Source organism: Anthonomus grandis, chromosome 9 (assembly GCF_022605725.1).
Source record: "Anthonomus grandis grandis chromosome 9, icAntGran1.3, whole genome shotgun sequence".
Classification (NCBI taxonomy): domain Eukaryota; kingdom Metazoa; phylum Arthropoda; class Insecta; order Coleoptera; family Curculionidae; genus Anthonomus; species Anthonomus grandis.
In genome coordinates, this window is record NC_065554.1 from 26,673,909 (window position 1) to 26,695,667 (window position 21,759).

The 21,759-nt window shown below is 31.5% G+C and overlaps 2 protein-coding genes across 8 annotated transcripts in view; one reads left to right on the forward strand and one right to left on the reverse strand.

Annotated features, from left to right (window-relative positions):
* LOC126740145 (netrin receptor UNC5C) overlaps window positions 1-21,759 on the forward strand; it is a 346,710-nt gene that overhangs the window by 279,003 nt on the left and 45,948 nt on the right. For 5 of the 6 annotated variants that reach the window (XM_050446069.1, XM_050446068.1, XM_050446072.1 and 2 more), the window contains 3 exons: window positions 17,190-17,366; window positions 18,058-18,102; window positions 18,416-18,607. In XM_050446069.1, coding sequence (XP_050302026.1) covers window positions 17,190-17,366; window positions 18,058-18,102; window positions 18,416-18,607 — 414 coding nt within the window. The remainder of the gene's footprint in view (window positions 1-17,189; window positions 17,367-18,057; window positions 18,103-18,415; window positions 18,608-21,759) is intronic. The other variant, XM_050446073.1, reaches the window with a different exon arrangement.
* Window positions 553-13,186, reverse strand: LOC126740147 (EH domain-containing protein 1-like). 2 transcript variants are annotated; one of them, XM_050446074.1, is made up of 9 exons: window positions 12,931-13,186; window positions 12,765-12,882; window positions 11,188-11,358; window positions 10,952-11,133; window positions 10,776-10,903; window positions 4,527-4,959; window positions 3,943-4,128; window positions 721-915; window positions 553-647 (listed from the first exon to the last, which is right to left on the reverse strand). In XM_050446074.1, the coding sequence occupies exons 1-9, from the start codon at window positions 13,111-13,113 to the stop codon at window positions 606-608; spliced, it is 1,638 nt and encodes a 545-aa protein (XP_050302031.1). In that variant the 5' UTR covers window positions 13,114-13,186; the 3' UTR covers window positions 553-605. The 2 variants fall into 2 exon arrangements, with proteins under 2 accessions (XP_050302031.1, XP_050302033.1); XM_050446076.1 differs by having other exon boundaries at window positions 704-915.

Consider the following 21,759-nt stretch of genomic DNA (forward strand, 5'->3'; position numbering starts at 1 on the left):
TGCACACTCTAAATGTTTGGATTAAATTAGTAAAAATCACATAAAAGAGCTTATACAGCAAATACCTAATCTAAGATCCTCCTAAACCCACGAATCAAATGAATGAATTATACTAAGCCGTAAAATTTAGATTTTTGCATAATTCCTCTTATGTTGCTTTCTCTAATCAGGTCTTATCAGCGACGTATAATTTTCATTTCCGTTAAACAAATAACCGCCGTCAGACTCGGTGATTAATCATGTGACTACCCAGCTGTTTTCTAAATACGAAAATCCTTTGCCATTTATTAGCGGGGATTTTCTAAAATTCCTTATTTAAATTAGAAACCTTTTGTCTGTTAATATCATATAAACTGTTTTAAGATGTCGTCCCTGTCATCGGAACCGTATAAAGAGATATAAACACGTCTGGAGAGATTAAATGTCCGATTACGATTTACTGCTACCGTTTTACGGGCATAAAAAGTAATTTTCGCTTAACCGGTTTTAGGCATATTAAATTTAAGTCTTTTTTTTTTGAATGTTGATTTTATCGGGTAAAAGCAAAACGGCTTATAATGAAAAAACGCATATATATTCAGATAAGTATACACATAAATTGGCTTCTATCCTTCATCCTTTTGGGGGTACCGCTCCATAGCTAACCACTAAAAACAACAAAAAATTACCATAACACCTGTATATATTGGTCTCTATCTTATACTTAGTTATAGTATATACTTTGTCTTTTTTCTTGGGCGGGATCAAGTGTTCAGGCAAACTGACAGGGATGTCACCGCCGTTCAGTTTGACATTTATCAGATGCATGCCCAAGGCGAACTCATCTTTGTCCAACAGTCCGTCCCTGTCCACGTCGCATAACTTCCAGATTTTTGCCAAAACTGGGTTTGGTAATTTGGATTTTGTGAATTCCGACTGAAAAATTTATACATATTTGAAAAGTTGGTATTGGTTTGGATAATAAAGAACAATTCTCAATACCGCTGGAAATTACTCGTCTCACTAGGCTTAAATCAGAAGTATTTGAACAGCTTTTCCAGAGAATTTGGAAAACAGAATAGCCTGGAAAGGTAAATAGGTGTCAAATTATAAAGGTCGTTTTAGTGGAAAGTCAAATAGTGCTTATGTCCAATTCTGCCTGCCTCATTAAGACTTATCAAGATAGTTTCACTGTTGAAAACATTGAGAGTGAAAATTGAATAATATTTTTTTGCAAGTAATGCGAGTTGGGTTGTGTGAAAAATTTACTAATATACTCTCATTTTTATATGGACATTGTTTAACAATATGTCATTTATTGACAAGAAGAGTGGGCTAAATATCAATTGTCGCTCAGATTTCAGATAGTTCACGTTAAGATCAAGGCAGTACTTTGGGATTTATGTCTATTAATAAAATAAAGTAAGAAGGAAAAATGAAAAACTAAAGTCCCTGCCTAACTGGAATTTTATAATAAGGTATTCATACTCTTTTTCCAGGTAATTTGGAAAACTAAGTAGTCTGGAAAGTTGAAGAGAAATCAAATTTTAAAGGTTGTCTGAGTGGAAAGTTAACTAGTACATAAGTCCTATTCTTCCTGGTTTATTATGACTGTATAAGATAGTCTTACTGTTATAAATATTAATTTTTTTAATCTGTTTCTTGCCTACACTTAATTTTTTCCCACCATCACCACTTGCGTTATTTTGCACATTAATTTTTCGAATGCATTTGATTAAAGAGAAGCATCATTTTTAAAGATTCTCCAGCAAGATCTAAGATAGGTGAAACTATCAAATGACTGTTACGAAGGTTATCTGAGATCAACCACTAAAATATTCTCCGGAGACTCCGGAATTTACAATTTACTGTAAATAAATTTAAAAAAATCCTATATTTATCCCAAGGGACCAAACAAAAATGAAAAAAGGAAAACCAAAATTGTGATCAAAAAATTCCTTGTTGGAGGTCAGTTATTGATCCATAAATCTAAAGTTTTGGCCCGACTAGGATCTAATCAAAGGTACTTAAACTGCTTTTCCAGAAAATTTGGAAGACCAAATAGTCTGGAAATAAGAATAGATGACGCATTTTATAGGCAATCTCAATTGATAGTTAAATGGTATTTGCCTCCTGTCCTACCTACCTTATTAAGACTTTTCAAGCTAGTTTCACTGTTGAAATTATTAACATTAAAAATGAAAACATATTTTGATGCAGGTACTAAAAAAGTTTTGATTTTTATGTCTTCATTACTTGAAAATATATCCTTGATTCATAAGCTAAGTACGCTAAATATTGATTATCACTCGGATCTTCGACAGGTCACGTATTTTGATGGTTATGTCCTTCAAGCAATTAAAGTAAGAAGAAAAAAGGAAAAACTAAAGTCCTGGCTTAACTAGGATCCAATCAAAGGTATTCGTACTGCTTTTTCAGACAATTTGGAGAACAGAATAGTCTGGAAAGGTGAATAGAAATCAAATTTCAAGGGTTGATTCAAGGGAAAGATAAAGAGCGTTTAGGTCCTATGCGTCCTAGTTTATTACACCAGTTTAAGATAGCTTTACTTTTATAAATATATTTTTTTTTAAGTTTCTTGGCCTATTTATGATTTTGAAATTTGAATTTTCGAGCTTATTTGGTTCAATACATAAGACCAGCAAGCCTTAGATGGGTGGAAACAGAAAAACTCTTGATTTCTTTTTTATCCAAAGTCGGATATTAATAACTAGAACACCTTAGACTCATGAATTAAAGCAAATTAATTTAAGAATTCCTTCTTCTTAAAAGGTAAACATATAGAACCATCAAAGGGTCAAAAAACAAAAAGTGAAATTAAAATCCCGGCCAAACTATATTATGATTAAAGGTCCGTAATTAAAGCGCGATTAAAGAGTTTTTCCAGAGAATTTGGAAAACAGAATAATCTGGAAATATAAATAGAAATGAAGGTGGAGTTAGTGGAAGGTCAAAAAGTGGCTCATTATAGCTATCCAAGATAGTTTCACTTTTGAAAATATTTATTTTTATTGGCGATTGAAACATCGAAAATATTAAAATTTAAATCCTGAGTTTTATATTACCGCACATCCAGTTAGTTTAACAAGAAGCATAAAAAATGTTTGGGACATAAAAAACAACACATTCACACTTTGGTTCAAATAAATTTAAGAAATTAAAAAAAAATCGGGATGAACTATTGATCCGACAAGGAAGTAAGAAAGGACGAAGAAAAACTAAAGTACTGGTCAGACTAAGACCTAATCAAGAGTATTTAAGGACCTTTTCCAGAGAATTTGGAAAACAAAACAGTTTGGAAAGGTGAATAGAAGTCAAATTTCAAGGGTGCTTTCAGTGGAAGGTCAAATAATGCTTGGGTCCAATGCTACCTGGCATTTCATTATGACTTTCCATAATAATTTCACTTTTGAACATTTGTATTCTTCACAGCACATTTCTCGCCACCATTACTATTTGCATTATCTTGAAATTATACTTCTCGGACGTATTTGACTCATGAGATGTGAAAAGCATTATTCTTCACGATTTTTAACTTTGTAATTGTTGTTCAACTTTGTAAACGAAGTAATTATTTTCTTTAGGTATTTTTAACTGCTACAAGAGTCAGGATTTGAAATCCGAAATTTCGAAGAACTAAGTAGAAAAAAATAAATAACATCTAAGGATAGGGCCTGAATAGGATATAATAAAAGATGTTTAAACTGCTTTTCCAGAGAATTTGGAAAACGCAATAGCCTGGAAAGATGTCAAATTTTAAAAGTGGTCTCAGTGGAAAGTCAAATAATCCTTAGGTCCACTTACACCTATGACATTATGAGTTTCCAAGACTCTGTACCTTGGTATTTTTTTCATATGAGACCACAACTTTGTTCGATCTTTTTCATTAAATATTAACCTAAAGACAGTGGCTTAAGTAAATGAATTGGATCAAATAAATACCTTGACAGTTGAACCAGGAAGTCTCCCATTGGCCGGTCCCAAACTCTCAAACAAACTATCATAGGTGGTCCGTTCCTTATTAACAATCCACTCGGGTTCTCCATATCCGGCGTTACACCCCTCGCCACTCTTGTACCCGAACGGGGTGAATTTATCCTGGACATTTTCAAAAGCGCCACCTCTAACCTGGAAAAAAAATGAAATCACAATAACGGTTAGTTCGTATCGAGATGTACGCGAGCGTTTCGAATTTCCTGAAAGCGGGACTAAATAGAAATGCGGGCGCCGGGGAAACACAAAAGATACGTTTCGACTCTTGTCAGAAAACAAAAGTTTTTGACAACTGACTGGCTGATAAGCTCGGGCAGCTCTTTCGGTAAGCGATTGTTTTCTGTTTCGCTTTAGGAAATTAAATTTATGTTTGGATATGAGCGAGAAATGTGACATAGAACAATTCGTAATGAATAAAATGCAAAAGTAAATTTCACGGAACTATAGAAATACAGTTAGGAAACTATTTGTGTCAGCAATTTGGGAAGATATTAAAAGAAGGTTTTCTTAACATTCAACTAGCAAATTTTTACCTCTAGTTGGGTTGTTGGACTAGTATCGTGAGGAATCATGGCCATAAGTCTCGCAATATCCTCACTTAGCAACTGATCCACCTCATCCAAAAGTTTCTGTTTATGAGCCTTAAATTTTGTAAAATCATATTTGCTCAGTAAGTCCTGCATCTTGGTTAGATCGGGAAAGTCGCTGGCAGATATTTGATGCTCCCTACGTAACTTTTCATAAACGTTTTCTAAGTTTTTAATTAGGTCTTTCTTCTTGCTATCCTTGCCGAATACTGGCATCTCTTTTTTCAGTTCTGTGATGACCAGGGCGTGGACTTTGGCTAGACGTGCCCTTTTAATCAGATCGTTAAGTTTTCTAAGTGCCGAGTTCTTCGGGAGACTTTGGAAGTCCTTGAAGAGGTCCTGGGTTTCGTCTTCGAATAACTTTCGGTTGATGTCAAACCTTGAAAAATATGTAAATTTATTAATAAGGGGAAATTAAGTATGGAAATTTATAATGGCATACCAAAGTTGTTTTATTAATTGAAATAGAAATCGTTAAGTATCATATAGTTTTTATTTGGTTTGCTCATTACAATACAACCTGGAAGGTGCCAAATTGAAAATGACTCTTAGACTAATTGGAATTTGATGCAAATGATGAATTTAAGATTTTCAATATGAATGAGCAAATGACAAATTCAAAGTGGGATCATTCCTCTTTTATAGAATTTTTTTTTAATAAAAATATTAAATTCCGATTTTCAGTTGATGGCTTCCAATTTATAAAAGAAATTTTAGTAGGTTGAATTAAATGAATTGAAAATATTTGTGAATGAAAATGGTGAACAGAAAATTTATACCCTTTTTCGGAGAAAAATAGGTTAAACTTAATGATGAATTTAAAATTTTAAATTGATAGTTTACAGTATAAATGACAAAACTGAAAAATTCAAAATGGCGGATATAAAATGGCATCTGTACTCTTTTTTAGAGAGAATTTTTAAAATTTGATGAAAATGATTTCTAATACGAATAAAAGAGTTCAAAAAGTCGTATAAAAAATGGCGTCTTTTCTCTTTTTTTATAAACATTTTTGTAATTTGAAACTTTTTAAAAATATTAAATATAATTAATTAAAATATTAAAATATTAAAAGTATTGTAAACTGACTAAATAATTTTTCTGTAAACACGTTAATTTTTTTGATTAAATTTGAATTTGACAATGGCTTATGAATAAGACTGAGTTCGATCGATTGATTTGAATCAGAAAATTTAAAATTCAAAATGGCGTACATGCTTCTCTTAGGAAAATTCAATTTAATTTAATCAAAGTCATAAATATGGGGTTATTTCATAAAGTTCCTAAGACACACAGTAATATCCACTCATTATTATTTTAGGAACAATTAGTGTAATTTGTATAATGGTAGAATTAAGACTGCAAGATAACGGGAAAAATAACCTTGAATTGAAATTTACATGAGAAAATTCAAAATGAATAGAAAATGTAACTCTGATGAATATCATGAATTAAAATTTTAAGTCTATGGCTTTCAAGATGAATGAGAAAATAAAATTGAAATTAGTTCATAGAAAATTGTATTCATGCTCTTTTTTGACGAATTTCACTTTTTACGTTGCAATGTGAAAGATCAAATTCTATTGATTTTCACTTTTTATTTTCTTTTTTTCTCTTTTTATTATAACTTAACTTCTAGTACTCAGATTAAGTTGATTTTTACTTTAAAAAATTCCTTAGAACATTTTATAACTTTCCTGAAAAAATCCTAAAAATCCAGGCACTACAAGCATTTTTATTCAGATTTTGGAAATCCATCCTAGACGTGGTGTCACGGGAAACCCAAGTACTCTTGGGTAAATTGTCGTATAACTTTAATTCTAATACTGAGATCGAGTAAATTTTAATTTTATAAGTTACCTGGAAATATTTTGAAGCTTTCCTAGAAACATCTGGATAATCCATGCCCTAAAGGCATTTTTATCCAGGTTTTAGATAGACATGTCTAGGGTGCCAAGAGAAATTAAGCACTCCTGGGTAAATTGCTGTATAACTTACTTTTAGTGCTCAGATTGAGTTGATTTTTACTTTAAAAAATCCCTTAGAATATCTTATAACTTTTCTGGAAAAATCCTAAAAATCCAGGAACTACAAGCATTTTTATTCATGTTTTGGAAATCTACGTCTAGGATGTCACGGAAAACCAAGTACTCTAGGGTAAATTGCCGTATAACTTTAATTCTAGTGCTTAGATCGAGTTCATTTTTATTTTATAAGTTACCTGGAAATATTTTGAATCTTTCCTAGAAACATCTGGATAATCCATGCCCTAAAGGCATTTTTATCCAGGTTTTAGATAGACATGTCTAGGGTGCCAAGAGAAATTAAGCACTTCTGGGTAAATTGCTGTATAACTTACCTTCTAGTGCTCAGATTGAGTTGATTTTTACTTTAAAAAATTCCTTGGAATATTTTATAACTTTCCTAAAAAAATCTTAAAAATCCATGCACTACAAGCATTTTTATTCAGGTTTTGGAAATTCAAGTCTAGGATGCTACGGGAAACAAGTACCCTTGGGTAAATTGTTGTATAATTTTAATTCTAGTGCCTAGATCGAGTTCATTTTTATTTTAAAAGTTAACTGGGAATATTTTCTAGCTTTTGAAATTTTTATTTTCTAACCATTGTAATTTGAATAAGAACTATAAAAATGTAAAATGGCTTCTTTCAGGAAACTTTAATATAATGTAATGAACATCTGAGAAACTAAAAATTAAAAAAATCGTTTTTTTTTTTCATGAATTTGTAAAGATTACGTCTTGGAGTGCTATATGCCTAAAAGTACCTACGTTTTTTCTTAATTAACTAAATTATATTTCATTAAAAGTTAGTGTAATTAAAATAAGATAATCGAAAATTTAAGATAGCGGTGAAGGGCAGCTTAAATTGAAATATAAATTAGAAAATTTAAAAGAACGAAATAAATATAATTAAAAAAAAGACATACACTTTTTTAGAAAACCAAAATGGAAATTAAATGAAAACAATTACATAGTTAGAGAAAAAATAAAAAAACTCCAAGTCTTAGTCTTAAAACATCTTTTTATACAGGGTGTTTGGCGGAGGGTTAGCCAAACTTGGTGGGCGTATAGATAGGCTCAGATAGAAAATATTTTCTTAATAAACTTGTGTTCTAAAAGTCTCGGGTTTTTTTATATCATTGATTTCGTGTTATTTTCAGGATTTTCAAAAAATTATGCCTTTTGACATCTTTAAATTTTTTCAGCATATTTTTCACGCTTTTTTACATTTGTATTTAGTCTGTAATGTATCCTGAATCTAAAAATATCAATATCAAGTACAAATAATACCGAAACAATTCGTTTTGAGCTCAAAAAGTTAATACAAGTAGCAAAAAAAGTTATGAAAAGTAACTTTAACTTGACGCAAAAAAAAACCAAAATCTATCAAGATGTTCAGGTAGTTTTAAAAACATCTCCAGTTAATACTCTTTTTAATGATATACGATGTGTAACACAAAGCCGACTAACTTGCCACAATTCATGACTTTAAAGGAAAATAAAGTAAAAAAACAAATATTTTTTAAATTTTATGTATTTATTTCAAAATTACAAATTTTGTTGAAACTGCGCTCCCCTGGCTCTTATATATGCCCTACACCGCCGTCGCATTTCTACTGTCGTAAATCGAAGTCGCATCTCTTCTCTGACGGTTAGAAAAGCGGCATTGATTCTTTGAATTAAGTGGTCTAGATTGTCAATTTCCACCTCGTACACGAGTTCTTTTTTGCACGTTATGGGGACGTGAAAATCGAGAGGGGTTAAATCAGGGGACCGTGGAGGCCATGCGATGGAACCTGCTCTTCCGATCCACGAATTGGGAAAAGTATTGTCCAGAAATTCTTTAACGGCGACCCGATAGTGTGCAGGACACCTGTCATTCTGGAAGACGATTGGCCCCATCAAATATGGGTATATCAGCCAATAATTGTTGGAGATCATTTTGTAAAAAATGTAAGTAATTGTCCCCGTTGAGGTTTCTCGGCAAGTAGTGTGGACCGATGAGGTGTCTCCCAATCACACCTGCCCAAACATTAACACTGAATCTTGGAAAGACTTGGCTCTGGTCAAATGCGGATTTACGTTTTTGTTTTCCCAATAATGTAAATTATGTTGGTTAAATATCCCCGCACGTGTAACTGTTGATTCATCTGTCCACAAGATGCTTTTTAATAAGTGTCCATTTTCAATGTCTGCGTGAAGTAAAAAGCGGCAAAATTGTACCCGTCGCTCATAGTCGGCTTGTAGAAGACCTAGAATAGAGTATCACGATGCCAGTAAAAATTGCGGAATTAAGAAGAATTGTTGATGTAGTATGAAATTACCTTGCACTGGGGTGTAATGGAAAGGATGCCTTCCTTCTGCCTTGACAACTGACCATGCTTTCCATGTAGAAATATTCAGTTCTGTAGCTACTTTCCTTGTACCAGTGGTAGGATCCTCATCGAATGTAATTACGTGTTTTTTTCTATTTATTGTAGGTCTGATGATGCTTTATTAGCAAAACATGTAACCTTCGTGACATATAAAAAGATGTTTTGAGACTGAGACTTTCTTTAGTTGTGTAGGTCTATTTAAGATAATGGACGAGTTCTTTAAATGACATACTTTTTAATAGGAATGAGAGAATTTAATTGATTAAATTGAAATATAAATGAAAAATTTAAAAATTTTTTGGTCTTTTTTTATGAATTTTAAGTAAAAACTTTTAATGCGAATGATCAAATTTAATTGCCATCTGATTAAAAAATTTCAAAAAAGTGGAAAGAAAATGGCATTTTCATAGTAATTTAGGGAAAGTTATCCTTATTCTATTCTCTATTTAATTTGATGAGAATCTGAGAGAATTGACAAGTTTAAAAATCGTTATTTTTTTTTATTTTTTCAAAATTTATTAAAAAATTACAGGATAAAAATTGATAATTTGAGTAAGAAAGTAGAAAATTCCAAATGACGTACGTACATGATTTTTTTGGAAATTTAAATATAAGTTCACAAAAACGAGGAATTATAGGAATATTTCAGGAAATATTAATGTAGTTTGTATGGGAGAATGGAAAATGACGAAAAAAAAACTTGAATTGAAATATTAATGACAAATTTCAAAAAAGCTAAAAGAAATGTGTATTTTCACAGTATTTTAGAAGTTATTGTAGCTTGAATAAAAGATATGAAAGTTTAAACTGGCACACTTCCTTCTTCTGGAAAAATTCAATACAATTTGATAAAAATTATTATTACCATTAAAATGGAAATTGATGAGAAATGAGAAATTTGAAAATGATAAAAAAAATTGATTTTTCTGTTTATTTTAATTTGAAAATAAGAATTCTATTCTCTACTATTCTCTACTTTAGGAAAAATTATTGTAATCGGAAAGAGAAAATAGAAAATTTGTGACAATTTGACTGAGAAATTAGTGATTTAAAGATGACAGAAAAAATTGACTTATTCGCTTTATGTGTGTCAATAATTCTTGAATTAAAGAGGAAATAGAAAATTCAAAAAGGCGCAATTAATCTAAGAAAACTTGAATATAATTTTATGGATATATTGAGACTATTGGATTACAAAGATTACCTGGAATATGGAAAATATGGAAAAGAAACTGATAATTTTACAGTTTTTTTAGCAAAATGTATGTAATTTGAATAAGAAAATAGAGCATTCAAAATTGCGTATGGGCTCTTCTTTGGAAATTGTATAATCAATATCGGCCCATGGATTGTAATAACTATGCCAGAAAAAAAAATACTTAGGTTATACTGTTCTTAATTAAAAAATAAAACTACACTATAAAAGTAGTTAATTAACCTTAAGTCAATTCACTACAGTGCTCCTTCAACGATCCTAAACCCATAAAATACCTTAATAACCCTTTAACTTTCGTAAATGCAAAGCAAACAACACAAACGCGGCTAATGAAATGACCTCTAATTAAGCCAAATAAAATAAACCGACTTCAAAAAGTAAACACCGACTGGGCATCATCATTGTGGAGCGAATTAATAAAAACATCCGAAGTCGTTGATTAATTTCACCAACTTTGGGCCATTAATCTTCATCAGATACTTTTACGGACGGTAATTTTTTTTACCGTAGGGCCACATTTTTGGAAAGTTTATCTTGATGTTAAATGTATATATTTTTTTGATGCTGATCAATCATTCTTACCTTAAGGGTTCCTCCCAAAATGACCCGATAAACACCCTCACCACCTCGGGCGTTTGTAAGACTTTTCCCAAGGACCACATTAGGGCTCCGTATACCCGCATCAGTTGCTGATGATCCACCATGTCAGCCTAAAGGAGCCTAATTGTTTCAATGAAATTTTATTTTTTATAAATTACCTTGTTCAGTATAATTCTTATCTTATCATCGTGGCCTCTAAGGGCCTCAATTGATCTACGGAATTCATCGGAGATATCCAGCTTATGTGCGTCGAAGAGCAGAATGATTCTATCCACTCTTTCGGCGAACCATTCGAGAACCCCTGTGAAATCATACCCGCGATCTATTCGTTGTTTTTCACCTAAAAATCGACGTTTGATTAGGTTAGAAAATTGATAATTAGTTCTAGCATTACCTGCTAATATCCCAGGGGTATCGATTATAGTCATCCCCTTTAAAACGGGGGATTTTAAGGTGGACGATTGGAATCTGTTGAGGAAGGCATTACCGAAAGCGGATAATGGCCTGAATTGCTTTTTTGGATCTACTACGAGGGCATTGCCGGGAATTACACCGTCATTTTCGCCTAAAAAAATGTTATAATTTACAGTTGCTAATGACTGTATAAGTAGTTTTTTTTCAGCCAGTCTGGTTCATTATTAGTCGAATTAAGGTCTTATTTTAGAACTAATAAAATTCATTATTTGTCCCTTCTGGTTTTTTCTCTTTTCTCTTTGATTAATTCAAATAGCGATTTGGTTTCACAGTTAGTCAAACACCGTACTGGTTTTATAATTAGTCAAATACCAGCCATGTGATTTCATATTAAGTTGAAATTTCGTCCATAGATGTGATTTTATAATTGATCGTTGAATGCCTTTTCATTTTATAATTTTTTTTATTTTCCTGTTTTTTTATTTTATTTTAGCTCATAAGTGTAACACCGTTCAAATGCTTAATTCCGTGCTCTATAAAGGTTTGCTCGAATTTAATAAATTGCCTAATGACTTAAAAATCTGTAATAATATAAATTGTTTTAAACGATTATTATTAGGCCCATGTTATGTTTTTTATATTTATATTTTGTCGTTTTAACTTCTTTATATTTTATATGTAGCAATTTGCTAAATAAAGATTATCATTATTATTATTACTTAGAAATAATTAAATAACACTAATTCTTAGTTAAATAACGATTTGGCTTATATTAGTTCAATACTGTTTTGATTTCATAATTAGTTAAAGACTAATAATTTTAACTGTAGATCTAAATTATTGAAAAATGAAACGTAGTTCGAACAAATAAAGTATCCTTTATTTTTTCTTACTGATTTTCTGAAGGACAAAGTTTTCTTTTTCTATTCTTTATTTTTTGCATTAAAATTTTCTCCTCAGTATTTTTAATCGATTTTCTTCTTATTTTATTCTAACTTAATTTAGTTCGATATCTAGTTTCATATCAGTTAAATATCCTTGTTTTCATAACTAATCAAATACTCATAGTTTTGTTCTGCAGAATTTACCTCCAAAGTCAAACCTAGTTTCTTTTTAACCTTATCTCCTTTTTCTTGCTTTACAATTCTTAGTTTTTTCCTTATTGTTTGTTCACGGTTTTTCTTCCTAATTCAGCTATCTTTTAAAATTTTCTAATTTCACATATTTTTTACTTTCATTTTTAACAAAAGTAATTTTTTTAAATTATATTGTTTGAGTATATTATAGAATTTTTATCACATCATTTTATAGGTGAATTTGGTAAATTTCTTCAAATTATTCTGCTCCTTTTTCAGTTGTTTATACTGATTTCTTTTTCATAGAGTTACTATTATAACTGGTTAACTCTATTAGCTCTATTTAGTTATTTTATCGTAAGCGTTCATCATTTTGACTATTTTCGTATTTTTCTACTAAACTTAACTTCTGCTTTTTTTTATTTTTAAATTTATGACTATTAACAAAATAAAAAGCTCTTTACAAGAAACAACATCTCACCATACATAACAGCAATGAACTTATCAGTAGTAGGTTCAGGTCCTATACGCATGCCCGGGAACTCCCTCTCCAGAAGGTACTTGATAAAAGTGGTTTTTCCAGTGGAATACTGGCCAACCTAAAAGGAAACTTACTATTCGGCAACTTACTTTACCACAAGACTTACCAGTAAAATAAGCGGTTGCGCATCAAAGTCCGCATCACTAAGCGGTGGTGTATGAAACTCATTGAACAGATAATACTGCTCAAGGGGAAGCAGTTTATTTTTATAAATACTCTTCAGCCCTTCGGTAACGTTCTTGTGGACCTCAGGTTGGACCTCGGGTAGTTTACTTAACCAACTAAACATTTTTGGGGTAAACAAATTGAGTTTTTCTTACGAAAATCGAATGAAACATCACTGGACGGCTGTCAAATGTGACGCAACCGGGTTTGTTCGTAAAATAATCCTTTCTAAGCGGTTTATTATCGAATCATCTTCGGTTTCTTTCAACTTCGGGCCATTAATTATCTTTCAATTATAACCGGACAGGTCCCTCTGAGTAAAACGTTAATTAGAAATTACGAAAGTGCCTTTTGGGTGGGTTAACTCTGCTTCTACATCTCTTATAATTTATGTGTGTGGGAAACAGGCTTTACTGGCTTGTATTTCTTTTAAGGTGACATCTAAATTAATGAAGATTATGTTATTTAATTTTGTATTAAAACCCACACGGAATTGGGGAGAAAGGAAAAAAATGGCGGCCCGTGGGCTATTTTAACCGTGGTGAAAAGCAAAGTTTTTCTCGAAAGTTTTCAAAGAGAGTTAACTATGCTTTGATAGGGGGTTTAGTACAAAGCTAATAGGAATTTTAAGCTCTGGAAGTTTTCGGTTAAAAAGGGAAATGGCCGGAGGGTTTGGGATATTATTGGGTTAGTTTAAGACGGTTAGGGCTTTTTCTGGTTTTGCAATTTTGTTTGGGAAAAATTTCGGAAATGCTTCTGGAATTTATTTCTTTAGTTTTTATTTATAAGCTATATAAAGTTGTGTTGTTTAAGAATTCTTCTTCTATCAATAGTTTTTAGGTTAATTTTGTCCTTTTTTTATGAATTTGTTCCAAAATTTCGTGAAAAAATTTCTTAGTTTTCAAAAATTAATAAAAATATTTTTTTTTGTGTCTCTCTCTCACTCTTTGGTTTTTACTTTACTTGCTATTCTTACTTCATTCTTTCTTATTTTCATTGATCTGTGTCTCCGAAATGTTTTATTTTCTTATTTATTTTTGGCTTTTAGTTCCACGTTTTTCTATTTCTTTAAGGTGCAGATGCCTGTTCTAATTTTTTCCAGAATATTGAAGTTAATTTTTTTCTTCAGTGTAAGAAGAACAATTTTAACAAATTATTTCCCTATTTTTCGCTTTCTTCCTATTTGAATTATTTAAATTTTCTTCCTTTATATTTTTGATTTTTCTGTTTTATTTTGTTTTTCTTTATATTCTTTCTACTCTTCCTATATATAGTTAAGTATTACTCCTTTAATTTCCTTTTTTGGTTATTAGTGGTAGGTGGGGTCATATTTTGGTGTTTGATGTAAAAAAACGTCCCGGTTTACTCTGGTTTCCCCCGGTTTTTTCTTTTGATGTTAAATGATGTGTAAGTGGAGGCACTTGGAATTTTCTTTAATTTTTCAACATAGTTATGGAATACTTAAAAAAAAAATTAAAAATTATCATTATAAAATTTTAGGAAACTTAAAAATATATTTATTTATTTTTTAGTTTTTCTCTCTTTTATTGTTATATAAAAATTATCCTCTTCTTTATTTGGAATAAATGTTACATCTAATTCCAGGCATTTAAGGTTTTTTAAATTTTCATTCAAGTAATGTAATAATATGTATAAAAAGCACAATTGAAAAAAAAGATTTCTGCTTATTTTAATATTTTATTTAATTTTCCTGTCTTTTTCTTTATGCTTCTTTATTTCTCCTTTTAATTCCATCTTTTCGTTTGGGCTTAAATTATCATTATATAAGCCACTTTTAAATTCTTCCAGGCATTTGAATTTTTTTCATTTACATAAGAAAGTTAAAAAAGGTCATTTAAAGGTCGTCTTTTTTATTATTCATTTCCTCTTTATAATTTGTTTAATTATTTTTCTCCATTTTGTTTTCTCTCACTCTTTCCTCACAAAGTTTTTTCTTTTTCTATTTGATCTTCTTCTCCTTCTTTCTCGGTCTTTTTTTTATGCTCAACTGAGACCACATTTAAAAGCAATATTTCTTTCTAAACATGTATGCAATTTTTTTTCTCTTCCTTCATCATTCTCTTTATCTTCTTTACAAGTGTCTAATTTTCTTCTAATTCTTTGACTCATTTACTGCTTAAATTACTTAATAAGGATGAATCTTTCTTATTCTTTGTCTTTTTCTTTTAATGCATCTCCACTAACACATTATTTAAACATAAATATAATGACGCCAATAAAACTGATGAGGAAGAAAGAGCGGAACTAAGAACGTTAAAAGAAATAAAGAGCAAGAAGAAACGAATAAGAAATAATAATTTTTTTTTTTTAATTCTAGTTTTTAGATTTAATTAATCAAATACCAGCAATCAAATCTTGTGTTACAAAATTTTTCTTCTGTCACGTAATTTTTTTTTTATTCCTTTTGCGTGTTTTTCTTTATTTATTTTAACATTTTTTTTACTCTTTTAAACATAAAGGTCAATTCTAATTTCTTCCAGGCAGTTGATTTTTTTTAAATATCTTCCAGGGATTTGACGCTTCCAAATGAACTCTTCGAAGCATAAGGAAATTTAAAGAAGGTCATTTAAAGGTTATCTTTTTATTCTTTATATTCTGTTAATAATTTGTTTAATTATTATTCTCTATTTTGTTTCCTCTCTTTTTTTTCTCGTCTTGGCTTTTTCTTTCTTATTCTTTCCAAAGCACTTAAAAGTTCATATTATTTCATAGTGCTTTTAAAGGTAGTTTGAGTGTTTCTGTTTTTCACTATTTCTTCTTCTCTTTATAGTTTTTCATACTTTTTCTAAATCTTTTCAATTTCTGCCTTTAAATTATTGTTTCTCTTTTTTCCTATTTTTATTTTTATTATCCTATTTTTATTTTTTTAAGGTCATTCTTTATTACTTCCAGGCATTCAGAATCAAAATTCCAGGCGTTTCAAGAGATCCTCAATTTTCTGTAATAAAAAATTGCAAATATTCAGTCGTCTTTCGACTGTGAGTTAACAATAAACTCCGAAACTACTTCAAATAGAAAAATGACAACTTTTCCATAAAGATTTATTTTTTTCCGTCTTCTTCTTCTTCTTGTTCTTCACTTTTGGTTATTTTTTTCTTGTCCATATTCTCAATGATACTCAAAGTTTTAATTTTTCTTCTTTTCCTTTATGACTTTTTGGTTTCATCACGTATTTCTTGGATTCCTTTTAATTCATTCCTCTTACTTCACTTATTGTAATAGATGTTTTTATAATTTGTTTATGATAACTGACAGATTATTTAAACATAATTACAATGATGCTAGTAAAACTGATAATAAAAGGAAGAAAGAACGGTGCTAAGAATATCAAAAGAAATAAAAAAACAATAAGAAAAAGAGGAAGCAGAAAGAAATACAAAAAATTTTCTTTTAATTTTAGTTTTTAAGGTCAGTTAATAGAGTAGTTTCTATCAGAAATTAAATCGCCTGTAAAAAAGGTTTTCTTCTTCTACGTCATCTTCTTTTATCTGATTGTCGTTTTGCTTTTTGAAGGAAGAAAGTTATTTCTTCTAGCTTTGCTATTGTTTTTTTCGTTCTAGTTCCAAAAGCCAAATAATGTTCCCTTTTCTTCTTTATCTTTCATCTTCATCATCATCTTTTTCTGCATCATTTTCTTCTTCTATGTTTCTACGTTTATAACTTTTTTAATTTTTTTTTACTCTTAATAGATATTAAAATTCCAATTACAATATTAAGTAAAAAGAGCTCTGTTGAATTCAATGAAGCTCCAGCATACATCCTTTACACTTAAACATCCTCTACACTTAAACCTGCTATAACGGTCCAACCTATTGTACCAGTAGAACCGGAGGCAGCTATGGTGCCCAGCTATTTCAACTTGAAAAACTCCATGGATTTTTTTACAATAAACCATTTATTGAATTCCATGAGACACCAGTAACTCATTGGAATGCTAATCCTGTGGTCGCAGTAGAACTTAGAGAATTCTAATGGTCGTTACGTTACCTCTCAGCCAGATACCTGGAGTAGTCAGCAGTTACTTTAATTTGCAATCCAACCAAAAAACTTCAGAACATCAGCAAGTAAATCTTGTATACTCTTATCCCAAGTCAGCAGTGAAGTTTGAAGCTGGTTATTTCGACTCCAAAACAACTTGATTGAACCATTGAACTACATCAACTTCATTTTTCTTTCTAGTTAACGGCGGTTGGTCATCGTGGGGCCCATGGTCAGACTGCCAATGTCCAGGCGAAGTACTCGCCACTGGTAAAATGAGCACCAGGTCGTGCAACAACCCACCGCCGAGTAACGGAGGTCAACCCTGTCACGGATCGGCCGTCAAGAGAACGAAAGACTGCGTTTTATGTCCGCAAGGTAAGTAGGTGCAAGCGAGATAGACAGGGTATTATTCGGTAGAATTATTCGGTCTGGAGTTAGTATTCAAATTTGCCTCCAATAATGCAGATGCCGGTTTGTAAATTGATCGTTCACTTGCTTATGGATTCACTTTAGTTAAATGTCTTTATCTTCTTTATCATCATTATCTTTTTCTTTGTTGTTCTTCAGATTCTCATCATTTTTCAATCTTTTTCTTCTCTTTATCTTTTATCTATCTTTTCTCTCTATCTTCTTTCTCTCTATCTTCTCTCTATCTTTTTCGTCCATAGATGCAAGTACTTCGGATGTATTAAGTTTGAGGAAATAATCATCAATACAACGATGATTGAAGAATAAAGAAGATAAGAAAAAGGAAATTAATGAAAAGGATGAAAGTTAAATAAAGGATCAAAGAAATAGATAAATGACAAAGAGCTGGACAAGCTTAGATAAAGAAAATCCTTATTACGCTTAAATTAAACTTACAACATGGACGCTCATTATTGGAGGCCACAAATTTGAACTAAATCGAGTCCAAACAATTTATTTAAGTAGTATCATCTGCAAACTGCAGGGCTATCTATTTGTACTAAGCTTGTGTATTTGTACTATTTTATATCAAAAATGCTAACAAAATTAAAAAATAATAATTTAAAATGCTTTAAATTCACCAAAAATGCTTTCGTAGAAGAGTTGGTATTGGACAGTGCGTATGACTACGACTATGGTAACGGTAAGTGGTTTTCGAAGAGGATTTTTTTTTTATTTATTTTTTATGCATATTAAGGTTTTTTTTGTCAGTAAAACACACGCAAAAAAACACTAATTTTTATAAGCTTTTTTTGTACTAAAAATCGACATTTCTGGCCTTCTTGGGCACCATTTAGAAAATATACATCACAGATTCTAGGTACTATACCACAGAACACAACACACAAAGGTAACTACTTTTTTTTCAATTTATTTGCCGTAAATTAATTTTTTTTCCAAGATTTTCTACTGCTTTAATCGATATATTTTCAAACTTCACTCTTTTTTCTACTTAGTGGAACCGCCCCATTGGTCTCCTTGGTCAGACTGGTCTGACTGCAACGAGGACTGTTTAAAAGTAAGAAAGAGACAGTGCATCCCTGGTACCGGAGGTGGAAGCAAGAAAAGCTGCAGTGGCAAGGACGTGCAGACCAGTTCGTGTTCTTCGAATGTTTGTAGAAGCATGGAGCTGACTAGAGTTACAGAAGGTAAGTCAATAATGTGCTTTTGACCATTTTAATTATTACTATATCAAATTGTCTAGTGTTCAAGGCATTCACTTATTTCTGAAGTAGTACATGAGGCGCCATCTAAGAGTCTTGCTTTAAAGCATAAATTAAGGTCACTGGATAGAAAAAAGTAACCCATTTAAACAAATAATGGGTTCAGCTATTCTAGAAATTTCAATTTATTTTACTCTCTTGCTAGGAAGGAATTTTGCCATTTGATCTGTAGAATGCGAAGAAAATTTCCTGGATTTAAGGATTAATATCCAAGCATTCCTCAACTCATTGTGCAAAATACACCGCTGTTCTCTTTAAAGTTCCAGAAATAAAAGTAATATTTTACTTATTCTGAGCAGTTATTTGCTCCCTTTAGTCTCATAGATTTCCAATTGCTCTGATTCAGCGAAAGATGTTTCAATTTCTGTGACCCTTGGTCGCAGTCAGAATTAGTCTAACTGTTTAGTACTCAAGGTGTACATTTTCTAGAAGGACCCAGTTATTTTTGCTTTTTATCAAAATGTCAAAGGATTACGTAAGTATTCCTTACTTCAGTGTGCATAACACCCCAGCAGGAATTGTATACAAATGATATGGATTTGCTCTGGATTGGATGTAAGATGATGAAAATAACGCTTTTGTTCCAGGCAGTTGAACAACAAACAGGCAGTTTGGCAGCGATACTAAACCCATCTGCCTGGAAGATGTTTTCCAATTTTTTTGGGAAAAGGTAATGAAGACCTTACAAGCAGTTAAAGATTTCAGTGGAAATAAATAAGTAGCCATTCAATTCCACTCAACCACCTTGAAAACAAATTCAATGTTTGTAAAAATTGGCAGGAATTTCTTGGAATTTCTTAGGCTTTCTTAAATTTGCCCAAAAACTGATGCGACTTTAAGGATTATTGACTTATTAAGTATTCCTCACTTCAGTGTGCATAACCCCCAGTAGGAATTTTTTACAAATCATGGATTTGGTCATGTAAGATGATGAAAATAATGCTTTTCTTCCAGGCAGTTGAATACCCCTGCCAAACCCATCTGCCTGGAAGATGTTTTCCAATTTTTTTGGAAAAGGTAATGGAGACCTTACAGGCAGTTAAAGATTTCAGTGGAAATGGATAAGTATAAATTCAATCCAACTCAACTACCTTGAAAACAAATTCCATTTTTGTAAAAATTGGCAGGAATTTCTTGAATTTCTTAGGCTTTCTTAGATGTACTCACCTAAGTTAAATAAAATGTTGCTTTTCTTCCAGGCAGTTGAACACCCGTGGCAAATTCAACTGCCTGGAAGATGTACTCTATTCAATAAAAACCAGTTTAATCCAGAGTTCCAGGAGCGTCATGAACTTTTAATCGCTCTGATTCAACTAAATATTTGAGTTTCTGTGAGTTCTGTTAATAAGTAATCGTACTGAAGCTTCATGGGATTTAAAGTCTACATTTTCCAAAACTTACCTATTTTCGTCCTTTACTAGTGCATCAAAGTATTATGATCCAACCTCAACAAGATTTTTTGTATCAATTGATCTGCACACAACTGTACTCTTGGCTCTGTCAGAAAGTTGGCTAAATTCAAATATTAATGGCGAGTATTCAATAGAAGTAAAGTTGCATTTGCTCCTTTTAGTCTTATTTACTTCCAATTGCTCTGATTCAGCTAAAGATGTTTCAATTTCTGTGACTCTTGGTCACAGTCAGAATTAGTCTAACTTTTTAGCACTCAAGGTGCAAATTTTCTGGAAGATCCCGGTTATTTTTGCTTTTTATCAAAATCCCAAAGGATTACGTTTATTGTATACTTTTCTTTACCGAAAACTGATCCAACTTCAAGGATTATTGACGTATTAGGTATTCCTCACTTCAGTGTGCATAACACCCCAGCAGGAATTGTATACAAATCATATGGATTTGCTCATGTAAGATGATGAAAATAATGCATTTCTTCCAGGCAGTTGAATACCCCTGCCAAACCCATCTGCCTGGAAGATGTTTTCCAATTTTTTTGGAAAAGGTAATGAAGACCTTACAGGCAGTTAAAGATTTCAGTGGAAATGGATAAGTATCCATTCAATTCCACTCAACTATCTAGAAAACAAATTCAATTTTTGTAAAAATTGGCAGGAATTTCTTGAATTTCTTAGGCTTTCTTAGATTTACTCACGTAAGTTAAATAAAATGTTGCTTTTCTTCCAGGCAGTTGAACGTTCGTGACAAACTCAACTGCCTGGAAGATGTACTCTATGCAATAAAAACCAGTTCAATCCAGAGTTTCAGGAGCGTCATGAACTTTTAATCGCTCTGATTCAACTAAATATTTGAGTTTCTGTGAGTTCTGTTAATAAGTAATCGTACTGAAGCTTCATGGGACTTAAAGTGTACATTTTCCAGAACACACCTATTTTGGTCCTTTACCAGTGCATTAAAGTATTACGATCTAACCTCAAGAAAATTTTCTGTATCAATTGATCTGCACACAACGGTACTCTTGGCTCTGTCAGAAACTTGGCTAAATTCAAAGATTAATGACGACTATTCAGTAGAAGTAAAGTTGCATTTGCTCCTTTTAGTCTCATTTATTTCCGATTGCTCTGATTCAGCTAAAGATGTTTCAATTTCTGTGACCCTTAGTTACATTCAAAATTAGTCTAACTTTTTAGTACTCAAGGTGTGCATTTTCTAGAAGATCCCAGTTATTTTTGCTTTTTATCAAAATGCCAAAGGATTACGTTTATTGTATACTTTTCTTTACCGAAAACTGATCCAACTTCAAGGATTATTGACCTATTAAGTATTCCTCACTTCAGTGTGCATAACACCCCAGCAAGAATTGTATACAAATCATATGGATTTGCTTATTTAAGATGATGAAAATAATGTATTTCTTCCAGGCAGTTGAGTACCCATGCTTACAGGCACTTAAAGATTTCAGTGGAAATGGATAAGTAGAACCACCTATTTTGGTCCTTTATCAGTGCATCAAAGTATTATCATCTAACCTCAAGAAAATTTTTTGTATCAATTGATCTGCACACAACTGTACTCTTGGCTCTGCCAAAAACTTGTCTAAATTCAAAGATTAATGACGAGTATTTAATAGAAGTAAAGTTGTATTTGCTCCTTTTAGTTCCAAT

Excerpts from the sequence above, each read along its gene's own strand:
- LOC126740147 (XM_050446074.1), bottom strand. The coding sequence starts at position 13,113 with ATGTTTAGTTGGTTAAGTAAACTACCCGAGGTCCAACCTGAGGTCCAC. Across the intron at positions 11,359-12,764 it reads GTTCATTGCTGTTATGTATG|GCGAAAATGACGGTGTAATT; the intron begins GTGAGATGTTGT and ends ACATTTTTTTAG. Across the intron at positions 4,129-4,526 it reads GTCCAACAACCCAACTAGAG|GTTAGAGGTGGCGCTTTTGA; the intron begins GTAAAAATTTGC and ends TTTTTTTTCCAG.